General features: G+C 41.4%; 3 protein-coding genes across 10 annotated transcripts in view; 2 read left to right on the forward strand and 1 right to left on the reverse strand.

Moving 5' to 3' along the window:
- Positions 1 to 12,881, forward strand: part of Rgk3 (Rad, Gem/Kir family member 3) — a 93,272-nt gene extending 80,391 nt beyond the window's left edge. For all 5 annotated transcript variants that reach the window (XM_076810320.1, XM_076810337.1, XM_076810310.1 and 2 more), the window contains exons 5-7: positions 1,891 to 1,973; positions 3,030 to 3,216; positions 4,068 to 12,881. In XM_076810320.1, coding sequence (XP_076666435.1) covers positions 1,891 to 1,973; positions 3,030 to 3,216; positions 4,068 to 4,357 — 560 coding nt within the window. In that variant the 3' untranslated portion in view covers positions 4,358 to 12,881. The remainder of the gene's footprint in view (positions 1 to 1,890; positions 1,974 to 3,029; positions 3,217 to 4,067) is intronic.
- A 2,063-nt stretch (positions 12,882 to 14,944) lies between these two features.
- On the forward strand, positions 14,945 to 19,015 carry LOC143368025 (dynein axonemal light chain 1). The gene is made up of 4 exons (XM_076810361.1): positions 14,945 to 15,346; positions 16,214 to 16,511; positions 17,211 to 17,488; positions 18,641 to 19,015. Exons 2-4 carry the CDS (start codon positions 16,313 to 16,315, stop codon positions 18,803 to 18,805), a joined length of 642 nt encoding a protein of 213 aa, XP_076666476.1. The 5' UTR covers positions 14,945 to 15,346; positions 16,214 to 16,312; the 3' UTR covers positions 18,806 to 19,015.
- Positions 19,016 to 19,282: 267 nt separating this feature from the next.
- Unc-13-4a (BAI1 associated protein 3) overlaps positions 19,283 to 25,751 on the reverse strand; it is a 139,364-nt gene continuing 132,895 nt past the window's right edge. For all 4 annotated transcript variants that reach the window (XM_076810922.1, XM_076810939.1, XM_076810929.1 and 1 more), the window contains 5 exons: positions 24,901 to 25,116; positions 24,604 to 24,798; positions 24,122 to 24,366; positions 22,479 to 22,687; positions 19,283 to 21,130 (listed from right to left, as the gene is read on the reverse strand). In XM_076810922.1, coding sequence (XP_076667037.1) covers positions 21,036 to 21,130; positions 22,479 to 22,687; positions 24,122 to 24,366; positions 24,604 to 24,798; positions 24,901 to 25,116 — 960 coding nt within the window. In that variant the 3' untranslated portion in view covers positions 19,283 to 21,035. The remainder of the gene's footprint in view (positions 21,131 to 22,478; positions 22,688 to 24,121; positions 24,367 to 24,603; positions 24,799 to 24,900; positions 25,117 to 25,751) is intronic.

The following is a 25,751-nucleotide window of genomic DNA, read 5'->3' on the forward strand; positions in this document are numbered from 1 at the left end:
TCGCATAGAAAGTTTCGATGCCAGAACACATGGACCGAACTCATTTCGACTTCGCATCTTTCTCGATTTGGATGTCGACCCTTCTGTTGCCACCATTAATCTTCCGTCCTTGGGGATCGCAATGGTCCTAGATTGGAAATAGAAAAAGTTTTTTATACGAAAAGAACGAGTTGGCGGTTCTTCTGCGTGACATTTTCGAGGAAATTAAATTTGATGCTCGGCGAGGTTGAGGTTTTTGCAATTTTCTAATCAGAATAGGTACTACATCGTTGCTGCTTTCTGGCAGGAATGAAGTAGTATTAAAATCTCTGCCAATATGAAATTTCGACAATTTACAGTTTACAACTGTGGGAGAGGACGAATGATTAAGACAGAAAATCGATTTGGAATTAACATGTTGATGGCGAATGCAAATGATCTAACTGGTAACCTAAATCGTCTAACCAAGATTGATTTTCTAATCAGTGATTGATGTTTGTTCATGTACATCCTGATCCACTTACCTAGCTAATGCATAGCAAATACTTTTTGCAGCAATATTACACCGCCTCTGTAACAGCTTATTTGAGGCTAGCAGTGTAATATTGGCCTAACCTCCAATTTTGGGTGGATTTCAGCTTAACTCGTCACTTATGCAACAAAATTTTAATTCTACACTGGCTTGCGTAACCTCTCAAAAACATCTACGAAATAGCGGGCACCAAAACGTATTTTTGCACTAATTTTGGTACTAATAATACGCACCTTAGCAATTGAGGCAATTGATGGAAAAAGGGCGCATATGCTTATGCGCAGCTTTTCCATCAAATGCCTCAATGATAGTTTTTAAAAAACCATACGTACCTACGTACCTAAAAATATCAATGAAAGCAACGACTTTAGAACGCTAATAATTTCATTAGCCGTAATCTCAGACTAAAAGTTTTGGGTTTACGTCACCATTGCGCTGCTAGTGAAATCCTCAAATAAAGTTGTAAACGTGCAGGTAGAATCTAGAGATAGAACTTTCCAGTCAACCTACTATCCCCGAATGCCAGAAACTAAGCCCGAGTTGCAATAACACAGTAGCCCTCGCAATTATGTAGAATCCAAGAGGCAAACCCACTGTTTACCGTTTGCAGTGGAGAAACCTTGCAGGGTATTGTATTACATCTAAGAAAAACAGCTAACACAGTATGTAACTTGACTCTAGATCCGTTTCCGTTCCATTCCACATTTCCCCACGATCAGTTACCCGCCTCAGTCTCTATGCCCACCCAGCAGTAACCAAAGATTCCCAAGGATCGACGCTGAAGAACGTCCCCCTCTCAACTTCCGCGTCGACTACCCGCTCCGAGTAATCCTGAGAGTTGCAAAAACTGGGATTTAGAAAGGTCGCGTATCTCGCAGGAGAGCCGGCGATAGCATCGAGCCTGACATCATCGAATTACGTATCGACATGGGCCGAGGAATCCCCGCTGACGTTTCAGGGTGGTCGCTGACGGGCGAACGTCGACGTGGACGCATTTAGACGCGCGCAGGATTACGCCGCTATCGACGGAGACGTGACGTTGGCCGTCGGTGTAACGGGGCAACGAATTCCTTTTCCGTTCGACCCTCTAGGATTTATTTGTAGCCCGCGCGATTTGATTATTTTCCTTTCAGCCGGGCTTCCTTCCTTCGACGTCCACGGCTGGTTGTCCTTCGATGGACGCGCCACCGCGAGGGGGGCTCGTGGAAAAATAAATGAGGCAGCAAATCAAAGGGGGCTCTTGCCACGTCCCCAGTGCCTGTTACTCATCCTCTGGCAACCCCACCCTCCCCGCACGCACTTTCAGCGCCACCGCGCTTTCAGCTGCTTTGTCAAGTGCCCCGACATCGCTCAACGTCTTCTTCCCTTGTTTGTTCCAGACGTGCCCAGCGAGCAATCTGTTTTCGTGATGCTGAACGGCGAGGAGAGCGAGCTGAGATTCCTCAACATCGTGAACCCGAAGGTGAGCAACCGTTGTCTGGTAGAGCCGTTGTCTTATTACTGTAGTGCCTCGCAGTTAACTGCTTGTATTATTTGCACAGCGCGGCATAAGCGGTTCTGTGTGTTTGTAATTATTCTTGGTATAAATTGCTAGCTAGTGTCGCCGAAGGAATTAGCTCAGGACCCTTGGTCCAGGACCGGCCTTCTCTATAAAAGGGCACGGATGCAAGAAATATTTTAGGGGCCCAAAGAATTTTTTAATGGTAAAAGAACATAAAGCCGGGAATCCACCTGGAAGCTAAGCTAAGCTGTCCTATGCGATGCTATGGTTTAAGCTTAGCTTTTGGTGGAAACGGTTTCATAAGAATGTATTGGAGCTAATTTTTTTAAAACGGATTCCCGGCTTAACGTCTTTTCGTGAAAAAAGGATATTGACAACGAGAAAGAAAATAAAAGAATTAAGTAAAATAAGCAGTGACATATTTAAATATGTGGCATTTTTATTGCCACATCATTGTAACATTAGATTATTATATTATTATATATTAGAAGTTGTATTCTAATTTCATTTTTGACAGTGCTCGCATACCATGATATGGTTACCGCAACCGCAATTGCGGTGTGTCCATAGTATTGCCACTTCTGTGTTTAAGGCCGTGAAATTCAAGTCGGTTTATAAAATTTAATTAGTTCTAATCACATCAAAATATTTCGTTTTAATTTTTTTCTTTTCGTCCTTTTTCTTTTTTTCTGTGGCTCCTGTACCGCTCGAGGCCCGGGTGCCTTGCACCCGTTGCACCCTCCCTGTGGCCGGCCCTGTCTTGGTTTTTCATAGCTTCTAGATGCCTGTCATTAGCTTTTAGTTGTACAATTTGTGGGCTAGTGGAATTCACTCGTTTCTGCGGGTGAGATGAAGTTGGCGATACAATTTTATTCAATCAGATAATTATTATAATTTAATGATAAGTTTATTGAACATGTCATTAAATCAGTATTTTGGACTATTTTGAATGTTAATATCGATTTAGAGATTTTCGTATTTGACTCAATACCTACTCCTTATATTTGTTTTTAAAAGACGGAATTGGAGAACATATACCCGGACGCCTTCGTTGTCATGTACTCTGTGATCGATAAGGCGTCCTTCCAAAGGGCCGAGGAGATTCTCGAACGTCTGCACGATCAGGACCTCCTGCGAGGGAAGCCAGCTATATTAGTTGGCAACAAAGTGGATCTGGTTCGATCCAGGGTGGTCTCTTCCCAAGGTTAGTGCATATAAAAAGAAACTCTGTTCTTATTCCTCAACCCTTTATCCTAGAGTCAACATTAATGAAATTAATTACCCGCGATCTATAAATACGCATCAACCCAAGAGGCGTAATAAATAAACTGCCACACAAAATATCGATATTCATTGATTTATAGATAAATCATTTTAACCTTCACTTGCTAGTATCTACCTACATTTATACACACTCTAAAAATTAAAAAAAAACAAATATATTCCAATCGACATGTACGCCTCTAGAACAGATATAAATTTAACACCAATTGCATTAAACGTTCCTCACCCACTTCAGCACAATTCTAATCAATTAAAGCCCTAAAAGTACTGGAAAACAAATTTACTTTTAACGCCAATTGCATTAAACATTCCTCACCTATTCCAATACAATTCTAATCAATCAAAACCCTAAAAGTACTAGAACCCCTAGAGAACAAATCTCTGGTGGGCGGACAAACGATTAGAATATTAACAAAGTGCTACTAACCCAGACCAGGTGTTAAATTTTGGACGCGAAACTGGCTAACATATCTGTAAAAGAATCCTCTATCTAGCACTGCGATTCACAAAAGAAAAAAGAACAAGAAAGAACCTGCGTAAGCTTCAGGCAAAATCTGAGCTATACTGGCTTGCCCGCCCACTAGAGAAATATTCACCCAACTCGAATTGCATCGAACATTCCTCGCCTATCTGAAACAACCGCCCTCCCGGGGTAAAGTTACCAATGGTCCCGTGCTATTTGCAAACACCTAGCGTATATGTCCTTGCCAACGACCGGGGTTAAATATACACCCGCCCCTTTTCTGATCCATGTCCACGTGGTCGACGCAGATGGCAAGTGCATGGCCTGCACCTATCGGGTGAAGTTCATCGAGGTCTCGGTCGGCATAAACCACAACGTGGACGATCTGCTGGTCGGGATTCTGAACCAGATTCGACTGAAGACCGTCCAGGGGAGCGCGGAGAATCGGGTGGCGAACGGCGGTACAGAGGGCGGAGGGCACTGGTACAAATCCAGGGGCGTGGTGCGTGCCAGCATGAAAGCCAGGCAAATGTTGACCTGGCTGTTCGGCAAGGAGGACAGCAAGTTCAAGAACTGCGAGAACCTTCACGTGCTTTAAACAAGGGGGTAGGGGGAGGGGGAGGGGGTTGGATCTCCCGGCCGTACCTGAGGCTGGATGACGGGGGAGTGTTGTTCTTTCCACGGAGCTCGCATGACTGGGTAGTCGTGGGATATTCTGGGCGAGAGTGCTCTGATGCAGAAAGCACTGGGATAATTAGTGTCTGCCAATATGCACGATGGTACACTGGACAGTGTACGGCTGACAGCTATATTGATACCTCCATTGCTCTTTAACTCGTGACAGTCGACTTAGGATATGATGATGGAAGGATGTGGTTGTCGACGTTGTTTTCGGGGTTTCAAGGTCGTCAGTGGCTTTGGAAATAGAGCCACTGGTTTCTTAATGACTCGTAAGGGAAGTTCGGCACATCGGAAATCCAAAAAGAATCTGAAACTTTGAGACATGCAGCTCAAGTGTTGAAGGAAATATCTACGAAACTGCAAAAGATATTAAAAAGAAGCTAAATTCGTAGTTCTATGGTTTTCTTTTTATAAAGCGGCGATGAAGGATGTGCGAAAAATATTATTCTTTTCAAAATTTGAACCACTCTTTTTTTGGATAATTCTTTGTCACCATATTGTAGGATATCAGAAGCTACAAAAATTTGAATTGAACTTTTTTCGATATCTTTTACAGTTATAATATGAAAACTCGCAATTTCTTTGAGGGGTTGTTTTCAGACTTAGGACCGTTTTATTGCCGAATAAAAAAATAGTTACGTTATTAGCACCACTTGAGCTGCATTTCTCCAAAGTATCAAATCTGTTTGAATTTTCCGAGTTGCCGAACTTCCCTTGTCAATTTAAGGGGGGTCGTTGGATACGAAATATTTCAAAGAGATAAATGTAGAACGTTTGGAAAATATATTGATGGGAGCAGCGGTCGTAGCCGCGATGGAGACACCGGTTCTCGTTAGATCACCGAAGTTAAGCATCACGGGGCGGGTACTGGGGAAAGATGGGTGAGAAAACCACCTTTCTCCCGGTGTACCGCTACTGCTGGGACCCGAAGGAGAGAGAGGAGGAAAAAAGATAAAAAGGACTATAGTTCGTTGGGCAATATAAAGCGATAGGCTTTGAAACGACATCCTGTTTAACAGGAAAAGAAAAATACAAAATACAAATACATTGATGCGAAGCAGAGGAAGGGAACACAAGAATAAAATATATACATTAGATGATTTCTCACATTAGATATCCCATAATGTGTGTAACAGCACAGGGATACATACCACAGAATTAGTGTTTAACTTACCTTTCATTTCAGCATACAGAAAATGTGTTCCCTTTTTAAAAAAAAGTATTGACGACTTCGAGGAAAATGGAAAAATCTTTTGATCGTTTATGACCTCTTCTTGAAACCGAGCAACTTCTACGTTTCTTTTTCTAACGTTTTTACGAGCAATGAAGGTTTACTTATACGTGTCCCACCTTGTATATTTGGTACACACTCTGGTGACAGTGTTTCGTTTAGGAGGGTGGCCAATTCGATTCAGTGAACTGTTCAACTTCGGTACACCTGTTTCTCTTATTTTTAAAAAAAAAATCCTCGCGCTTCCCATCTCTTTTTTCTCAATAATACAAGAACATTAACGGTGCAGATGAGTGTGGATGCTTGCAACAATCTCAGAGATCCTTCGCGTTTCCTTCAGCTCCGTAATACCGTACATCCCCTGCTGCGTTCACAATCCGCTTACCAATATACAGATCGCGGCTGTCGTGATTCCGAAATCCGTTGAATGCTCGGAGAATATAGCTCGGGAGATTGATAAGATTATTTCTCTGTTGCTAAAGGATTCGTGAATTGTACACAGCGTTCAAAGGCGAAGGTAGAACATTTATTACTTGGGAAGAACCTAGCAACTTCACAGACGCATGCAATCGTGAACGTGAAAATAATTCAGAGAATATATGAACTTTCGTTAAATCTTTTTTGTTTTATAAGTCACGAAACTTCTGCTTTCCAATGACGGTTCCAGTTTGAAACTTCGAACTTGGCGCCTGATGTAGCTAATGATCTTCAGGAAACTAATTGCGCGGATCGTGGAACGAAGTTGGCCACCCGCTTCGCGAGAATTGGAAAGAATGGGGATGCCGAGCATTGAGGTGCGATCAAAGTGCCAATTAATCGAACCGAACGTGACCCATTGTTTCTCCGCGAACGATTAACACTGAGTAGAACGTACCGACATTTATCGAGGATCTACTCGACGACTAACTTTAGTATTAATTCGCCAAGAGCATCGCCAATGTTAACTGACTCTGCGACCACTCGACATCACACGCGAGGGGTTCGGGACAGAATTTATACGCGAGGTTTGATTAATCCTTTGACCCTTCAGTTCTCTTCGATCGTTTTTAAAAAGAGGCAGGTACGTTCATCTACCTTAAAAAAATTCATTCTTCTATGCGGTAATTGGATTTCACTCCCTAACACCTCAAACCTTTCAAAACCCTCTATCAGAGACATTAAAAAGGGCGAAATGAAAGATACGTAAACGTAGTCTTCGTGCCCACGAAAATACGCGTGAGATTTCGTTACAAAGATATATTAACTTAATAAATATTCCGTTTAAAAATTGAATTCTAAACGACGCGGAAAACAACCGACCTCCGGTTTAAATTTTATTCTCCCTTTCCTTTTAAACTATTCGAATTTCATCGATAATGAATGCCCGCCGCTGCAACGATTGCTTGCAAATCTTCTGAAGGTATTGTTCGAAGGGAAGAGGTCAGGGCAGGTCAAAGGGTTAGTCGGTGAGGAGAAAGAAGCCCGATACCAGACAGTTCAAAAATCGACTCCAGGACGGGTACGAAGGAATTTAATCGGACCACGGCACGAACTAGTGGCCATTATACTTTACGACGTTACTTGTACAATAAGACCAATTTAATCTTTTTATCCGAGCTGTATATACTGGTAAGTTTAACGATACGGATCTGTGTACCTACTATGTCAAAAGCGAGATACGTGTGTTGTTATAAATTATAAATTACCCCCAGGCGAGTGTACATCGTCGTAGGTATATTCCGATGGTATACTATATCTGTGGATCAAAAGCAAGTCGTTAGTTTGTGTAGATGTATATTAAAACGATTGACGTGTTACTGTATTGCGTGTTTTCCTCAAGTGAACGGGTACTAAACGATATAGACGTCGATTGTAATGTTTACCGAGATACATATTCTTTTTGAAATTTTGAGAGCGAATTACGAAAGAAGAGAAAGAATATATATATATATATATATACATACACACACATAAACATATACTGTCCACTGTCTATTTTCTGCGATCTCTACGCCTGTATACCCGAATTATGTATACACATATAGTACACACATATGTATATGCGTATATTTAATCGAGCAGCCCTGTGGCGGGGGTGGTTTCCGCGGCGCGTCTGTTTCAGGGGCCAAATCGAAGGGGCGTCGAGTGAAAAGAGTTGTCGAGAGTTACGGTAGGATGCGAACGGTATTCGATCGAAGGGAATGCTATTTTGAAAGGAGAAATAATTAGGAACGGATGAGCGGAGTGAAAGCTGGAGGGGGCGTAACGAATTTAAATAGAACTCCAAGTTAAAACGAGGCATTAGATGGGCGAGAACAACAGTTCCCGGGGGTTGTAAATTTCTGACGGAGTGGACCGGGTAGAAGGTATGAAATGAATTAGAATGCTAAATTAAGACGGGTCGTTTGGTCGGGGAAGGCGCGATTCCAAAAGGATTGCGCGGGGATGGCAAAGCGAAAGGGGTGGAAGGTTTTTGAGCTCCTTTGTCTTTGGACAGTAGCGAGCTAAAATAAATTCCTACGCGAGGGCGTAGGGGCGTTAAGCTGGTAGGGATTTAAATTGCAGAGTGTGCTGCATCGTAGGAGGCATCGATTTTAAACAGTTTTCAATACGAAGATACTTTATGCACCGAGCAGGTACAAACTCCGCGAGTCTTGGACCAAGCTGATTGTGAGTAGCTTGTAGCGCAGAGAGTTACGTCGCAAAATATACTCTCGGGCCGAAAGAAATTGTGCGTTTAAATAAGTGCCCGAGATGATATTAAACTTAATTACAATTCAATCGAGCAACTGATCAGTGATCACAGTTTAACCCTTCGTGGTCACACTTCTGTGAAGTTCCGCGGTGGTCACGCAGGGTCCAATCAACCCGCTTGATTTTTAAACAGTTACCGTACGAACTGTATCGGTCCAATCAAGTCCCAGAAAATTATAGTACACAGTTTGAACATTGCAGAATATGGAGCAGTTACGTTTTAGTAAGAAATGAAATGACAAAATGCAAAAAAAAATCGGAAAGTTCCTGAATAATGAGTTTTTTTTTACTAAAACAATCATAACTCCTTTAATTTTCAATTAATTTTCGTACAGATCGTGGCTGATACTAATAAGATATAGTCCTTTTCGAAAATATATAGTTTCATAGTGTGTATTTAAAAGAAGGTATTTATTTTGTGATCCGAATGTTTCTGTAACGGCTGCGACTTACCAACGGACTTTCTGATTAAAAACGGTCTCTACCGGAAAAGGAAACCTCAAATTTCCGTAAAATGTCAGGGCAATGCCATTTCAAAGCCAGGAACTCACCGACAGCAAGCTACAAAGTTAAAGGCGGGAATATTGGGCCCACAGTGACCATGGAGGATTAAAACAGTAAACATATTGAACGAGGTGAGATAACAAACCGAACAAACTGTTGGACTATAAGTAGACACCAACGCGAAAGGAGAAAGTGATCTAAGGGGGCAGACTGTAAAGAATCAGGAAAATCGATTGTTTCTTTTTCACATTTTCTGAGAGACGCACGTTTCAAGAATGCTCTCTGCAAAGTTTATGAAGAAATTCGCGAAATTGGCGGAGACACAGTATTTCCCGTGAAGCGGTGTCAAGCGCGCGACTGAGCCGCGCGGAACTTTCAACGCGCTTCCCTCAGAATGACATTTTTCAACCGCGTTGACAGTCTACAGAGAAAACTATACGTCCAATTGACAAGGACATTTATTGCGCGAAAAACCCGTCGCTATTACGCGACGATCAGTTTTTTTCAATTAACTACCTGCTTCTATTCTTTTTACCAACATTCCCCAATTTTGTACCCCTAAAACATGATTTTTTCCAGTGGTCCGCCATTTTCTAATTTTTTGCGATTTTGACTTTTTTTGATCGTCGCGTAATAGACGCAGGCTTCTAGTTTCTAAATATTTCTGTCTCTTTGAATTCGGATTAACCGTATGGCCTGGGCACTGTCAACGCGACAAGCACGATTTTGTCGCAGCGCACATTTCGACGAAGAGTATACAGGAAACGTTTTTATGAATTTGATTGAAAAAAATATTTTCTTACCCTTCGATACGAACATTATTAACTACAGTGACTCGCATTAATATTCGGACACTTTTTAAAATCGCATAACTTTTTTAGAATTGGTCCAAACAACTTGAGTTTTTTTGAGAAGCTAGAAGGATTAGTTTGCTAACTGACGCGTTTCGTTGTTTTGAAAAAAATGTATTTGGTTGGAATAGCGAAAAAGAATAGTAAAGGTCGATTTTTAAACTTTTTTTTGCGAGCTTGTAATGAAAATTAAAAGAAAAGTTTGTAGATTGCAGCAAGTTGTATGCGTGTCTAATTTTTTTTTGAATTTTCATTACAAGCTAACAAAAAAAAGTTTAAAAATCGACCTTTACTATTCTTTTCGCTATTCCAACCGAATACATTTTTTTCAAAACAACGAAACGCCTCAGTTAGCAAACTAATCCTTCTAGCTTCTCAAAAAAAACTCAAGTTGTTTGGACCAATTTTAAAAAAGTTATGCGATTTTAAAAAGTGTGCGAATATTAATGCGAGCCACTGTATACTAAGCAATGCATTGATTTACTTGCGTTGTTTGGTTGAAATAAATTCCCGAGCGCACCCTTGTGCTTCGGACCGTTACAGTGGTCTGCCCCCTTGGTAGAGGCAGATTAATTTTCAATTTTTTATATCACCACCACCGCCTTCCTTCGATTGAACGCGAACCGTGGAACAACCTCGCCGCAGCGCTGCCACTCGAAACCAAGCATCCGAATAAAAATTCTAAGACGTAAGGTTTGAACCATCAATCCTGTGTACTTGAGTGGGAATGGTTCCCTCGACGGCAACCAGTTTTGCCCGCCGTACGCCGATTCACGACGATCGCCGTCGACCAAGTTCGTTCTACTTCGTATCAGTTGCGGATTACATACCAGAGTTAACCGTTTTTCGTGTGTTGTGTCGGTTTTTGCGTCGTCGTCGTTGTTGTTAATTGTTGCATTGAAAGGAATAATGGTGCGAGCAAGATTCTGTTAGAGCGGCGTCACTCCGACTCGAGGACCTTAAACGGAGATTCTTATCAAGTGCCTTTGTGTATTTTTGTAATTTACGCTAACTCGATGTAAGTCTTACAACAAAAGAAAAAAAGAGGAAGAAGAAGAAGAAGAAATACGATCAGTGTAAACATTCGAACGTATGCCGATGGACGAAGCAACGTAACGCTCTTCTTCATTTCCCGACGATTTCGTTTCGTACGCGATTCTCCGCGCGCTTTAACGACGCCTGTACTTTCTATCATTCTTTCCTTGGTTTCTTTCCATAGTTTCAGCACCGCCGGTTGCTTCCTTTACTTCGCGGCGAATGCCGCGAGAGGGGTGTTAGCGCGAGAGCTCGGGGGCTGCGGGGTTGTTAGAGGCCTGGCACCGAATTCGAAACGAGCGACAGAGACAACGCGACGCGTCGCTGTCCTGTGAACGTCTTAGCCCTTTGCGGTTGGATGTTGCACAGTGGCGAATTTGCCTAAAATCATGGCCAAAAGTAAATTTTTCTTTTCATTTCTAAAGTCTGTGTAGTGTACTTCATTTATGAAATAACAGACTATGCTTTTCGATTATAATCGATTTTTAATCCGCGATTCTCTGAGATGCAGTTTCAAACTTAACAGCGCTAGAAAAGGGATTTTTCAGGTGAAACTAGAAATTGTGTTACGATTTATTGTCGATGTAAGAAGATCTGTCAATGTTGGTATAATCAAATATGCTCGAACTTCGTATTTACATTGATTTTATTATTTTTTAAATATTTATACAGCTGTGGTAGATAAAAATACGAGACCTGTATATGTTTCTCTTTCTTCGAGCGAATAGTCGTGAATCAAGCGAGATTGAATTTAATCGATTTTATTTTAAATAAGGTTTTAAATGTCACTGAAGGAGTTCTGATTGAAATTACCTGGGACAGTGTTATTATCGTCATTTGGAAATAGCGTTAAAGGGAGTTAAAAAGGAGTTGGTATATTATTTACGATTAAATATCGCGCCGAATGCGTTCTACGTATATTACAAAACTGTACATGAATGCTTTAAACATATAACAGTAGAATTCAAAAATTTCATTAGAAAAAGTACCTGACTGTCTTCTGAAGTCACGTTATTGTAATTTCTTTCAACAATTTAACTTAGATTTGGCGATATTAATTCTGGCCACGATTTCGAGCAAACTCGCCACTGTGCGTTGCGCCAGGTGTGACGCGGGTTCGTTGGCGATGAAAATGTCGCGTCTGAAATGAGAGGAGATCGGGAAAGGAACACTTTAGGCCTATCCTAGACGAAGCGATCTCAGTTGCGCGGTGACAAATGTTATTTTATGCTGCTGAAAATATGGGGTACTTCGTCCCTTCGTATCAGTGAATGAATAAGTGAGGCGAGGTGCAGTCTAAATTACAGTCAGTAGAAGAGTTATAGCAAACTCGTACGATGAGACAGGCGCAAGGAGGCGTGGGGACAAGTAGTTCGAAATAAATATAGGGAGACAAGGACTGGAGCCTGGAAACAGTACGAGGTACTGTATAGTATGGAATATATCGGAACTATGATTCAATTCCCACTAATCCCATTGCAGGTCGCGCGAAACCCTAAAATCCTATAATGGGACACCTTATATGAGCTGGGTCTGTCTACCTAAATTGCTGCCGCCATTTAACTGCCCAACTTTCGACTTCGCTGTACCTCTGCTATTGACTGTACGATTTATACCACAAACACAGGACGAATCAGCTACTACCAGGCAATTGGTGGAGGTTCTCGTAAGATGTCCGACCAACAAAGGGTTGGGGAAAACGTTACGTCAGCAAATTGACCAGCTTCCCCGCGGTACGCCCAATCTATGTCCTCTTACGAATCTAGCTGTTAATCCGGATGATTATCGATGTATCCTCAGTGCTGTAACGTTCTCGTGTCTGTTCGTTGTAACGTGTGACGTGACAATACTGCCATCCCTTCGGTCGAAAGAGGTACGCGGAAGGATCCGATCGGGGAGCGACTGTGCTCGTGTCGCGACGGTTTTGACGGGGGCGATAGAAGAACGATGATTAGCGCGGACGTGCGTCCTTTAACGGAATATTTTCGATGTAAGATAACCTGTCATCCAAGGAAGTCTGACGAATGGCTCTAATCCCGAGGGATTATTGTACATCGGTAATAATAAAGAAGTGACATCCCAAATGATTCCTCGCCGTCTTTCTCCGTGCACCTTCTAGTATTCTCATCGTTTGGCCCGTAAATTTTCTTTAAGAGCAGCTTCCGATGTGAATAATACAATAATTAATTGGAACTTAGAAAAAAATTAGATATCTACTTAAGGGGGTGTAGGACGATCGAAATTTTGAGAGATCGATTTTTTTTATTATTATTAATTCTGAAAGTGCCATGCTGCCGTCTTTAGTTAAAATGTCCTATCTAACATTTTGAAACAACCGAGAAAAATGAAGTTTTATCATTTACTTTGTACCGTCCTTATTTTTCTTCATTCAAATTAAAACATGTCATTATTTCGTAACAGCCTAATATAATTTTTTGTAATAGGTGTACCGGTAGGTGATGTATTATTACCGTACCAACTGATTAATTGTTTTAGATAGGATATTATAACCATTTGGAAAAAAGTTAGATTAAATACATTATACTATTTATAAATCTTTACGAAGCACGTAGAGTTTTCTAACTTTAATTAAAAGGTAAAAGGCGTGTGGAACTTCAAGTATTTCAACATATCTCGAAAAATGAAAAAATGCTAGATAGTACAGTTTAACTAAGGAGGGCAGCATGCTTCGCGAACATTTCCAATGATAACGGCCTCGTAGAGCGGTATTGGCGTAGGGGACTACACTTTGAAGCCGTCTATCTCGAAACTACATTTTCCAACACGGTGTACATAATGAGTCTTGAACGAATGAATATTTTCACTGAAAATTTTAACTGAACCCGTAGAAATTCCTTTCTCTGTCGCGTGGAATTTCCGCGCCAACATTGGATGTTTGTGAAACATTTTATAACTGATTAAAGGCGATTTGTTTTCGCGCGAAAATGCGGGGTAAACAAATTTATTCGTGCGTGACTTTTACAATTTTTATTTAAATTCGCCCAGCAAAATTTCCCGGGATAATTATCAGTGCAGAAATTACTCACCCCAAAGCATTTTGCTTTTAGAGATTGGTTCACCTGGTACTATGTACACCGAATACAGCTGCGCGCTACGCGGGATCATTTTTAGCTTTAAATAACTTGAATAATTTTCAATATTCTGACAATTTATTTTATTTACATTACTTGTAAAAGCGTACATAAAAAAACTGTGAAAAATACCGGTGTGGTGATTATTTGATATCCGAGTAATCCAACCGGGAAGAAACCGTCGATTTCAATCGTGCAGCAGTCCTTGAACCTAACCCAGACCTAACCCAGATCTTTTTTTTTTAGAGGGGGAAAATACATTTACGCAGACCCCAATATTTGATGTCGGGGTTATGTGGGACTACCCGCAGAAATTGCGGACTACCCACTAAAAACTGCTCTGACGCCCTCGAAGGGTAGGCCCCAGGGCGGTACCCGGAACTTCTGACGTAGTACGTCGGGTACCGCTAAGAATCTAACCCAGACCTAATCCAGACCTCCTTAAATGTCTGTTCTGAGAAATTTAAAACTTTTAACCCTTTGTGGTTACACGGGGTGTACCACGACCCAGGCATTTTCTTCTTTCTTTGCAAGTATTTCGGTAAATTTTTAGACCTTAATATTAAAATTTAGAAATTTAGCGATATTTAATAAAAAACATCGCAGTTTTCCAAAACTAGTTTCTCAACCACAAATTTCATCACATCAGAATATAGATTTCTAGAAAAAGACTGTTACGAATGAGAATTACGAATGTACAACTACCACTGAAAAGTTAAAAGATTAAAAACTACGAAAATGCAACTAAAAAAATGACGCTGAGGTGCAGTGAACCCCGCGTGACCAATTTATGATTACAAGAAGGTCTGACCACGAAGTGTTAATGCAACGTTTAATTTAAATTTAATTAATACAGCGTCCAGTCAGATATTCTTACGTTTCATTTTAGGAAGCAGAAACTTGCGAAATGCTTCTGAAGAACAGAGAACTCTTTAAATTATTCCTTGTAATCGCAATTTGTCCAATTCGAAGTTGCATGTTATATCCAACCTTTCATCGCGTTCATCGCAAGTTGGAAATTGGAAATCGACTCTGAAACTATCCGCGATTACAGAAACCAGGCTTCCGATCGCCAATGCCAGGCGGATGGTGAACTTTTGGACCCCAACATGATGCACACGGTCCCACCATCGAAAATCTGTACTTTTTCAATGTTAATATCGTATCGTAAATCTTATCGCGACGCTTAGTTGATAAATAACACCGCGCCAGACGCATGCGTCCTGTGCATCGATTATTTTGATTGGTGCCAGATATTACCAGCCTCCAGTCGTGGCAGCTTGCCACGGTCGGAAAACGAATGTCGATTTCTTGTAACCTCGAGCCGGTACGGTAAACGATAATAAACAACACTGCAATAAATAAAAAAAAGGAATGATACCGTAAATGAAGGAAACCGCGGGGAAATGCGACGGAGGGACGGCTGGATGAGGGATCAACGGAATTCCTTATCGAGAAAGGTAAATGAATTGGAATTAAATATTCCTTAAATTGTTACAAGTGTAGTGGCATTTAAGGGGAGGTTCTGGTCTAGAGCCCAAAAAATAGGTGATATTTAGGAATTAATTAAAGGAAAACTACTACATATAATTTAATGGGGCTTGTTGCATTGTATTAAGGATGTCTTACATTATAGAAATATATTTTTTGTTTTATAATTAATCATTGCAGACAGCCTTGGGGAGTCGTTAAAGTTAAGGCGTCAAAAAATTGATCCAAATCGGGGGGATCTCTATCTCCAAAAGTTATTATCCGATTTGACTGAAACCTTGTTTATTTTGAAGATTATTCTTTTGGCTAGGGGGGGGGGGACAAGAAAAATTACAAAAAGTTGAAAATTTATAATTTTCAAAGGCGATGAAAGGACGAAAAATACAGGGGAAAGTGATTTCAAACTTGAAGTGTCGTTATTTTCTAAAAAAATGTAATTTTTGCAATCTTTTCTGGTTTCCCTTCTAGCCAGAAGTATATTCTTCGAAATAAAAAAAGTTTCAGTCGAATCGGATAATAACTTTCGAAGATACAGGTCCCACCATTTTGAGAACACTGTTTCGAGAAAAACGCATTTGAAGTTTTACGCGAGCGCCGGAGTGGACGGTTGTTGCCCATGCCTTTGCCGCTACTCAAATGCCTATAACTTGGGGAATTTTACGAATTTCAACAAATCCTTTTAAACACGTATTCCTAAAAGATTGAACATTCGAAAAACGAAATAAAAAAAAATCGACATTTAGACCAGAACCTCCCCTTAATCAGCCTTCGATATCAATTACACGTTGCTTATTCTTTTCATTTTACCAATGCGTCGATGCTTTTAAATGTTTCAGCTGAGTTTAGTACTCGATTTCGTGCAAAAACCCCTTTGGCGCCAGAGAATTTTAATCTCTGAAGGGTTTCGAGGGATTTGATAATGGTTGATAAACAGCATGGCCACTGCCAAGCCAACCACCTGCAAAGAGGCGATCCGTCGATGGGAAGAGGAGAACGAGCAGGAGGCTTCCACCGCGAAAGAAGTTCTGCTGAACTTTCAATGGCCCCCTGTAGAGAAGATGGACAATGCCTTGGCGACTTTGGTCAAGTGCGAGAAACTTTCCTTGTCGACGAACATGATCGAGAAAATCGCAGGTGGATACCACAGACAGCCTTCTTTCTCTATTGCCACTGTTTCCACGATGTCTCTTCCCACCTTCCTAAAATTTCTTCGTCTCTTCATTTCGAAGCCTCGCTTCCTTTGGCTAGAATATAAATCCGCGAGCCACGCGAACGTGTGGCAATTCGCGCGCAATCAAGCGAAACAGACAAGAATAATGAACGGGGAATGTTCGACAGGGCGAATAATTCGATGTGAACGGAATTGAATTAGAGGTGACGAGGAACGGACCGCAGCTGCCAGTCTCGGCCTCCTTAATTGACGCGTAATTTCGCCGCCATTAATGCAATCTAATGAAAAACCGATTATTCTGTGGAATATCCACCTCCTTCCACAGAATTCCCCAACTCTCAAAATAAGTTATCAGCTATTCAAAATGATTAAATAATCAATCCGAACTGGTACTTCGACGTTTTCAAAATTTCACATATTACTTCCGTGAGAAAGCCCAAGGATTCGAGGGAAAAGAACTGAACTGTCTCACTTAAGCACCTTCTATTCTCATCCAATCACTTTCGCCCACATTCACTCAACTTTCGCCCACATTCTTGACGCGAGCAAGGATTTGCGAAGCAGAGATGACTAATCCACTCAAGTCGCTTGTCACAAAGTGAATTGCCATTAAATGGAGCATGAAACTGGAGACCCGCTAAAGGTGCTCTCGTCTGGCGCAGGGATCGGGACGTTGAAGAACCTGAAGATCCTCGCGTTAGGTCGCAACTTAATTAAAGGATTCTCTGGGCTCGAGGCATTGGGGGACACGCTCCAGGAGCTGTGGATTTCGTACAACCTTATCGAGAAGATGAAGGGGATCAACGCGCTGAGGAACCTCCGCGTACTGTACATGTCGAACAATTTGGTGAGGGAGTGGAACGAATTCAACAGGCTCCAGGAACTCGCCATGCTTCAGGATCTCGTTTTTGTAGGGAATCCAATTTACGAGAGCCTCGAGGTACTCTTAATTCTTCCTTAATCTCAGTTCAAGCTCTACAGCCAATCCACGTAGCCATTTATATTTTACTATTAGATTCCTCGATACGAAGATACTTATATGTTGCATTATCTAATCAGTGTGTAATTAAAGGGTTACGCTACCCTGAAAGTTTTGAAAAAATGTGTGTCTTTTCTTTGCATTTTCCTACTTCGTAAAGTTTTAAGAATAATTTAAGTCATGGTAGACGCAAAAATTACCCAAAGTAGCCGAGTTGTGGACTCTAAACGAGGCGCGGATGACGATATTCCGCAGCAGGTAGCGACCATTCTACTTTTCTTCTTTTGCGTTTTTCTCGAAACTACACTTTCCAAGGTGATATATCAAATATCTCCAAAACTATTTGCCCGATTGGTTTCAAACTTGGTACGCATATTCTTAATGGTATTGTCTACAACATAGCATATCATTTTTTTCATGCGATAACCCATTCGTATATAATAAATGTTTTAAGTTCATTTTGTCAGGTGAAAACGAATAATTTTCTTCACCTTGCTCTCATTTGTGCAATAATTTTCGTTTTCTCAAATCCGTACGCTACGTTGCAGGTATTTTATTAAGGAACACGAAAATCATCGTCTTTTTCATTTCAGATGAGCCTGGGCGTTACAATTTGTTGTATCAGCCATGCGTGTAACGGCGGACGAGCTCCGCGGGACAGCAAATAACTCGGTCATTTTTTAATATTTTTGTACAGTATTTATACAATATACGCACTAATACATGTTCTACGCATAAGAAGAAAAGACATGATTTTCAAGCTCATAGTATCGGTAAAAGAAATTCGTCTAGCTTAGTGCTGTTTCGAGCGCCTCAGGGTGGCGTAGCCCCTTAAGGGACGTGTAGCTTTAGATCTAGAGTCTTCATAGCCTTTAGTAAGTTAAATGGAAGAAATTGAGCTAAGAGAGCGACAGGCTAGAAGAAATGCTGTGAAAGTTAACAACCTACTGTGCTTTACACTTGCAATTAACCAGGTTTCCAAGTAGCAATAACACAGTTTATTTGAACTCTCTTGATGCTTCAGTGTACATGTTGACTTCAAGATCCCCTTATGATGCTGCACACAGATTTTTAGCGCTCAATGTAACAATGACGGTATATGTAATTTTTTAGGGGGATCAGTGGAGGTCAGAGGTCGCCAGACGCCTGCCAATATTGGAAAAACTGGACGGTGAACCGATTATTCGATCAGAGGAATGTTCGTGTGTAAACCAACCGCAGACACTCGACAGTCCTTTGCAGTCCCAGAAATCGGTCGAGCAAACTGCTGGACAATAATGTTGCAGCATATTTCTACGCACCTTTTTCTTATTCTACATATTCAGCCATTGCTTCCTCCTTTTTAGCAAACATTTTTATAACAAGCCCTTTACGTCATTGCTACTTCTTGAAGTTATTCCACGCTTTATATAAAGTCTAAGAAAAGCTGAACATTGTATAATTTTATGCTAGTGAGCAATATTTACAGAAAATAGCAAAACATATACATTTTGAAATATTAAATCACCTGCAAACTGAGTTTCCCTGTTTCTTTTCACGCGGACTCAAACTTCCCTCTTTATCTACAACTTCTTTTCAAAATCCCTTTCTACCGAAGGTAGCGCCTCTATTATTAATTAGTGGGTGAAATAAATACACAGAACTTGATCCTGCTCTCCAAACGCAGAGCTTCGTTCCCCAACAAACACCGGTCCATGGAAATCGAAAAGAAAAATGTGGAAAGTGGCGCCCGGGAAGCAAACGACAACGGTCCCGTACATTTATATTAATTTATTCGTCTCACGATACAAGACAGATCGTACATACGTTTCTGGTGATTGTAAAAGGTTGAAAAAAGCAAATAGAGTTCGATCGGATTCGATGCACGAGAATATATCGAGGATCGGGCAGGCGACGTTTCGAGAGATCATCGTTTCTTCTCCTCTTCTTCTTCTCCTTCTTCTCTTGTTCCTCATTGTTTTTTTTTTTTATTTCTTCTGTTGGTTCGTTTTCGCGTGTCTACTTTTGCTTTCATTTTTCGTCGGCGCCGCGCGAGATACAAATACGTGTTCTCGAATGCTCGTTAACTTCCTCAGTGAACGTGTGTGTACGTATAATAATATGCAGACGCAAATAAGACGCGCGCGTGCGATAGAAAAATTGACGAGTGTGCGTTTTGTCATCCGTTCCCGTTTCTATTATCCGCTCTAATACGTTTTAGTTCAGGTATTAATTGGTCGCCAATTTCGATCCCGTCGTTTCCATATGGCTCGTGCCGTGTCGATCGAGCGACAGCCCTTCGAGATACGAGCGCCGAACGTCCGCAGAAGCAATAGGATTCACTGCCGCTCGGTTCTCCAAACGATCTCCCTCGGCGATCCTTCGTCCTGGTACTCGTCCAACTACGTCGAACCGATTGGCCGCGCGACTCGCCGGCGAGACTCCCGAGCGAAGAAGCCTCGACGCCACGCCGATAGATCGGGAGAAGCTCTAGAAAGATTCAGATTGTACGAGCAAATCAAACACGAATCCCTGCAGTAGAGACACAAGGGGACACCTTCGCTGATATTTATTATAACTCTTTTTTTTTCCATTTTTTTTCTCCTTTTTACTCTTTTACTCTCACGCTGTTCGGCGTGTCGTTGCGCACACATACAACTGGGCAGAAATCATCGTTCGCCTCTTTCCCTCTTTAGCCCATCTTTTCGCGTGGTTCCGGCTCTTGAACGTCGATTGAAATCCGTCGTGCAGATTGCGATAGGGTCGCGTGCGCGCGATTAGGAGAAGACCGGTCGAAGAAGTGGGGCAAACGGCGGTGGAAAGATAGAAAGAGACATTAGCCAATGACGAGTAAGAAAAATATCGTTATATCGACTCTCTGGGACTGATCTGTATCGTCGAAGCGATGCGAAGCGGCGATGAACGCCTTTCCTTATCCCCTCCATTCTTCGTCCCTTCGGGACGCAGTCGATGGGCCTGTGCCGCAGCATCGAGATTGGGAGCTCACTCTGGGAAGGTATCCTCGGCGAGCATCCGTGCTCACGGCCGTTTGGCATTGCTTCGAAGTTCCGACGGTCTCGACGAATAGCTTTTGTTAGACATTTATCCTTAGACACATCACACAAGACAGGTTTAAGCATTTCTTTTCTCCGTTAATCTCTTCTCTTCGTTTCTTTATTCCTGGCTGGCTTTGTTCCCGACACAAAAATAGTTCTGAATATATGCTTTCCTCTACCACCTTTCATTTCGTTACTCTTACTGTTCCCCGTTAAATAATACTCCCTCAGCTTCTCTTCCTGTTAATAGTTTCGTTAGTTTACCAACACCGATTATATTCAACACGATTTACACCGAGAAAGGTCTGGCGGATATCAGGACGAACGGGGAAGAGAGTCGACGAGCCGTCCGCGGGGATGGCTCTCCGTTTTCTGCTCCTTTATGCCTCTGTCTCTCCCCGCTTGGAGACGGGGACGCTAGATGGCTCTCGCGTCATCGCGACGGAAGCGGCCCACCGTAGACGGGGCCCGTTTTACGACACGGCGAATCGTTGTTTCTGTTTCTTCACGAAGTCCAGCGCCACTTTGTCGCCGACTCTTGTCTCCAGGATCTGGAGGATCGGGTGATCTGGGAACAGAAATGCGAGCGGTGTTGCTTGAAGGCGACAGGGAGACACTGGTTACTTCCGTAGGGGAGGATGGTCATTCTCCAATTATTATTGCGATACCCTTTCAATTTATATTCATCAAGCACTTTTCACTTACGAAGTTCAACGAGTACAGTATTTAATCGCTACAAGCTCATAAGCTTGCACTGAAAGCAAATCGAGCCTACGACGAGAGAATATTGTACCATCCACCAGAGATGGGCAAAATGTTTATTTAAATGAAAATTTCGAATGACGAATAAAGTTAAATCGCGTCAACTTTATTAAGTTTGGAATAAAATTACGGCGAAATTTGTCTACTTTAATTTTAAGGGGTCATTCTACTTTGTTCGACCGAAAAATGAAGCGATATTTAAAGATTTCTTTTCTCAATACAGTAAATACTCGTTATGAGCCCGACAAACGGGACTGGCGGCGGGCTCGTAGCGCGTTGTGAACACTATTCCGCGCGGCCAATGGCGTGAGTGAGAAAACACAAGAACGAGCGACAGGGAACGAAAGAGCCTCTCTCTCGTTCCCGGGTTTCCCCACTCTCGTCCGAAGGATTCCAAGGCATGGTGGGGATAGTCGCCGGGCTTTAAACGCGTGGTGGAAACGAGCTCATAACGAGGATGTACTGTAAATGCAACATATAATGAAATAAATCTTTTTGAAATTTATTAAGCTACTCTTATGTTTGGCTTAATTGTTAATTGAGCTGCGGGTGATAGCGACACTCATACAGATTAAGAATCTTTTTAAATATTTTGTTTCAGATAAGCCTGAGCCGAGAAATCACCTACGCCACGAATATACCTCTTTTTGTAGGTGTCGTACTGACGCTATAAAAAAACACATGAAACAAATTAAAAAAAATCTTCTCAAACTTGTTTTGTATAATATAAGAGTAGCTTAATAAATTCCAAAAAGATTTATTTCATTATATGTTGTATTTATTCAGAAATAAATCTTTAAATATAGCTTCATTTTTCGGCCGATCAAAGTAGAATGATCCCTTAAGTGTAATTTTACCTTTAACTTTATTTAGCGTCGAATAAATTCAGGGCGAATAAAAGAATTAACTTTATTCGTGGATTAATTTAAAGTTAAAGTAACATTTATTCGATTCTTTATTTAGATAATTTTTCATTCAGTTAATGCCCAACTCTGCCAGCTACCCCACGAGTGCTGAACCCCTCTTTCTGCCAATTTGCATTCCCTACAGCACACTTTAAGATGATGCTATATGTATTTCAGTAAAGTCGCTTTATACCCGGGTGCAGACGAGTTCCCTGGGGAATGAAGCGGAAGTATATTTTATGGACTCACTTCGATTCTTCTGATGCATCAGGGGTAGCTCAGTATGCTTGAGGCCGTGAAAATTGTCTATGCTGGCGTTCGTGTCAGCTACACCTGGTATCGTGCTCAGCCCCAAGAATGCTTCGCCCGCGAAGTCATTCGCCGTGAGGACGTCGTGGTCCATCACCGTGAAGAGCACCATGGCGTCTGGACTTCGACATTGTTCCACGCTCACGGAGCTACGGAAAGGAGCATCGTGTCGGTCATTTTATTCTACTCGCAGAGGGTGTATACTGTACACTGCGGTAATCATACCAGCTTCTTTAATCTCAGATCACTGTATACATGTAGAATAGAACTATTGTTACTATTATGGCTGGGACTATTCGAATAATTTAATATTCGAATATTTTACAAGTATTCGAATGCTACGAATAAACTTCGAATATTTGATTATTCGAATGTTATTATTCGAATAATATGCTGTGAAGTGGGTCAAAATTAGCTTACAAGATTTCACCCTGACAAATGAATCTAAAGAACTTGATTTATAATTCACACCATACTATTCGAATACATTAGTATTCGAATACTTAAATATTCGAATAGTATTCGAATACTTGTATATTCGAATTATATTCGCCAAATAATTGAGCAACTGCAGAATTCGAATATTTGAATACCGAAAAATTCGACAAAGGGTCCCAGCCCTAGTTACTATACTCCGGTCCACGTGAAAAATTCTATGCAAATTGGGTAGCAAACATTTTCACGAAACACTCTATACAGAAGAAATATTTCAGGTGATAGAGTTAAGTGACAAATATACTCATTAAGAATCAACTTGATTTTTTTAGTCTTGCCCACCCTGAGGGCTCCAATCTACAGTAGAGGGCAAAAAATGACCACTCTTTCGATCCACTCTACCTCTATTACTTTTCACCATCAACTCAAAACTGCCACATGCGCCCAATATAGGTAAACATTCCGATAGAGAATGAAACGCTATATAAAACCCAGTTAAAGTTGAATTTATTTAACTATCAAACAAAAATCCTACATAATATGAAATAAGTTTTACACACTTTTAAAGCTGCAAAAAGTGAGTTTTGAAAAGTAATAAAAATCCAATATTTTGAAGAATATTTTGGCGTTTAGGACGGCCTAAAAAGTCACCAAAAGTGGTAACTCCTTTCTTACCCAAAAATGTGTTGTCCAATTCAATGCCATATAAAACATGTTTGTTAGTTAAATGAATTCAACTTTAACTGTGCTTTATACAGCTTTCAATTCTCCACCAAAATATGCATATTAAACACATACCACAGTTCCAAGTAGATGCTAAAAAACAACAAAAATAAAGCAAATTGAAAAAGTGGTAACTATTTGTCCGCTACTGTACTTCAACGAAACATGATTGTTAAACATACGTTTATTGCGAGCGAAATAAACACAACAAACAATTAATTTAAAACTGAATAAAAAATATGTACGTATGACGAAAGAGTAGCTAAATAAACTGCAAAAAGAATCATAACGATAGACGTACGTATCGCTTCGAAAAAAAATCACGAAAATTGATCAATTTCGCAGCGTTCACAGAGGAATGGCCTCTTAAAGCTGTGGTTAGAAACGAGTGGATCTTCCGTACGTACATCGCGTCGACTACTCACAATTCGAAACACTCGTCGAACATGGGATTCAGTGTTTTCTTCTTGACGTTGGTGTGCTGCTCGGCGCAATGCTCGAAGGCTCTTCGCGGCAGCAATTCGATGATGACAAAGGGGTCGCTGTAACCGTTCGGATCTAGGGGTATCACATCCCTGGCGTTCAAGACTTCGACGCACAGAGAGTCGTGGTTCAAGTACGCCCTCACTGTTAGAACACCGTATTCCGAGGAGACGGTGTTCAATTGGTCCTGGAAAGTTGTCGTATCAGTTTCCGATAGACTTCAACTAGCACGAACGAAAGGGGGCTATGCAAAGGATTTCGCGACGAGAGAAACAGAAACTGTTGTATCTAATAACAGTTTAGGTATGGAACTTTTGGAGACAATTGGAAATTATATCCTGCACCTAGAGCGTGCAAAGAAGGAAAGTGAAATTTTAAAGAAGTGGAATGTAATTATAACATAGGAGCGAGATTCGATAAGTACCTGAAGTCGTTGTCTATAATATCGGTCGATCAAGAAAGTTGTGTCCATTTTGTGGTACTGCAGCCGTTCTTCCACGTTCAAGAAACTCTGACAGTGAAGCATTTCGTACGGCAATCCTTTCTCATCCGCGTGGAAGAACTTCACCAGCAAGTCGAGGGCCTCGTGGAGCCTTTCGTAAAACATCGCGGGCTTGTCCTGCGAAATAACAGTATGTAATAAAGTGAAACAATTTAGCTTATTCTTCCTTATACTGTAGGGTACAATAAGTTTAGCGGGCACCGTTCAATTCCTACTTACACTTGCATTCCCGTCCATCTGATTACTCAGTTCCCCCAACACCACCTCCCATATGTCCTGGAGGACCCGATTAAAGTTCACGGTGAGCAAAGCCGCGTTGAGTGCCACCAGATGGACGTCCAAATACTCCAGTAACGGCGCAATGGCTTCTGAAGTGGGCAGACTGTCCGGCGACCAGGCCAGATGGAACATCGCCTTCTTCAGGGGTGGTCTCATCTGCGATTCGAACAAACAACGCCTCAGAGCCTTCATTCTCGGACCAGTTGGATTAAAGCGTGCCAGTTATCCATCATTCCGAAACTCCAAGGAGGAACGATATCACTCGTGATGGTCACTCTGTGAGTCACGAGAACATGAGAACGTTGCAAAATAAAGGGGGCTAATTCGCAGAATGTTGTGATTCAGTGACGCGAGCGATATTTTTAGTAATCTCTGACAAATATACAGATAAACTATACGAACCTAAATGTTCACCCCTAAATTCTCTGAGAGGTCGAAGAATCTTATCAAAACTTTTAGTTGTAGAGGAATTTAAGAGGAGAAAATGGGATGTAATAGAGTTTGTAAAAGATTCATCAGTATCCTCGCAGAATTCCAACTGCGGACCACTTTCCTCTGTGGGCATGCGCATTGGAGACCTCGCTACTGTTCACTGTGCATACATAATTGTACCTACTCGTTGAAAATCTCCTCTCAGCTATTTTAACGCAAATAAATATCACCTGAAAGCTTCTTTTCTGAATGATTAATGGGTTACATACCTTTGGCAGGTCGGAAAATAGGGTCGTTTTTAAGATTTTTTTTTCATATAAGGGAACGTTACATTTAAAAATCAAGATATACACCTTGTT

Source organism: Andrena cerasifolii, chromosome 1 (genome assembly GCF_050908995.1).
Source record: "Andrena cerasifolii isolate SP2316 chromosome 1, iyAndCera1_principal, whole genome shotgun sequence".
NCBI lineage: Eukaryota > Metazoa > Arthropoda > Insecta > Hymenoptera > Andrenidae > Andrena > Andrena cerasifolii.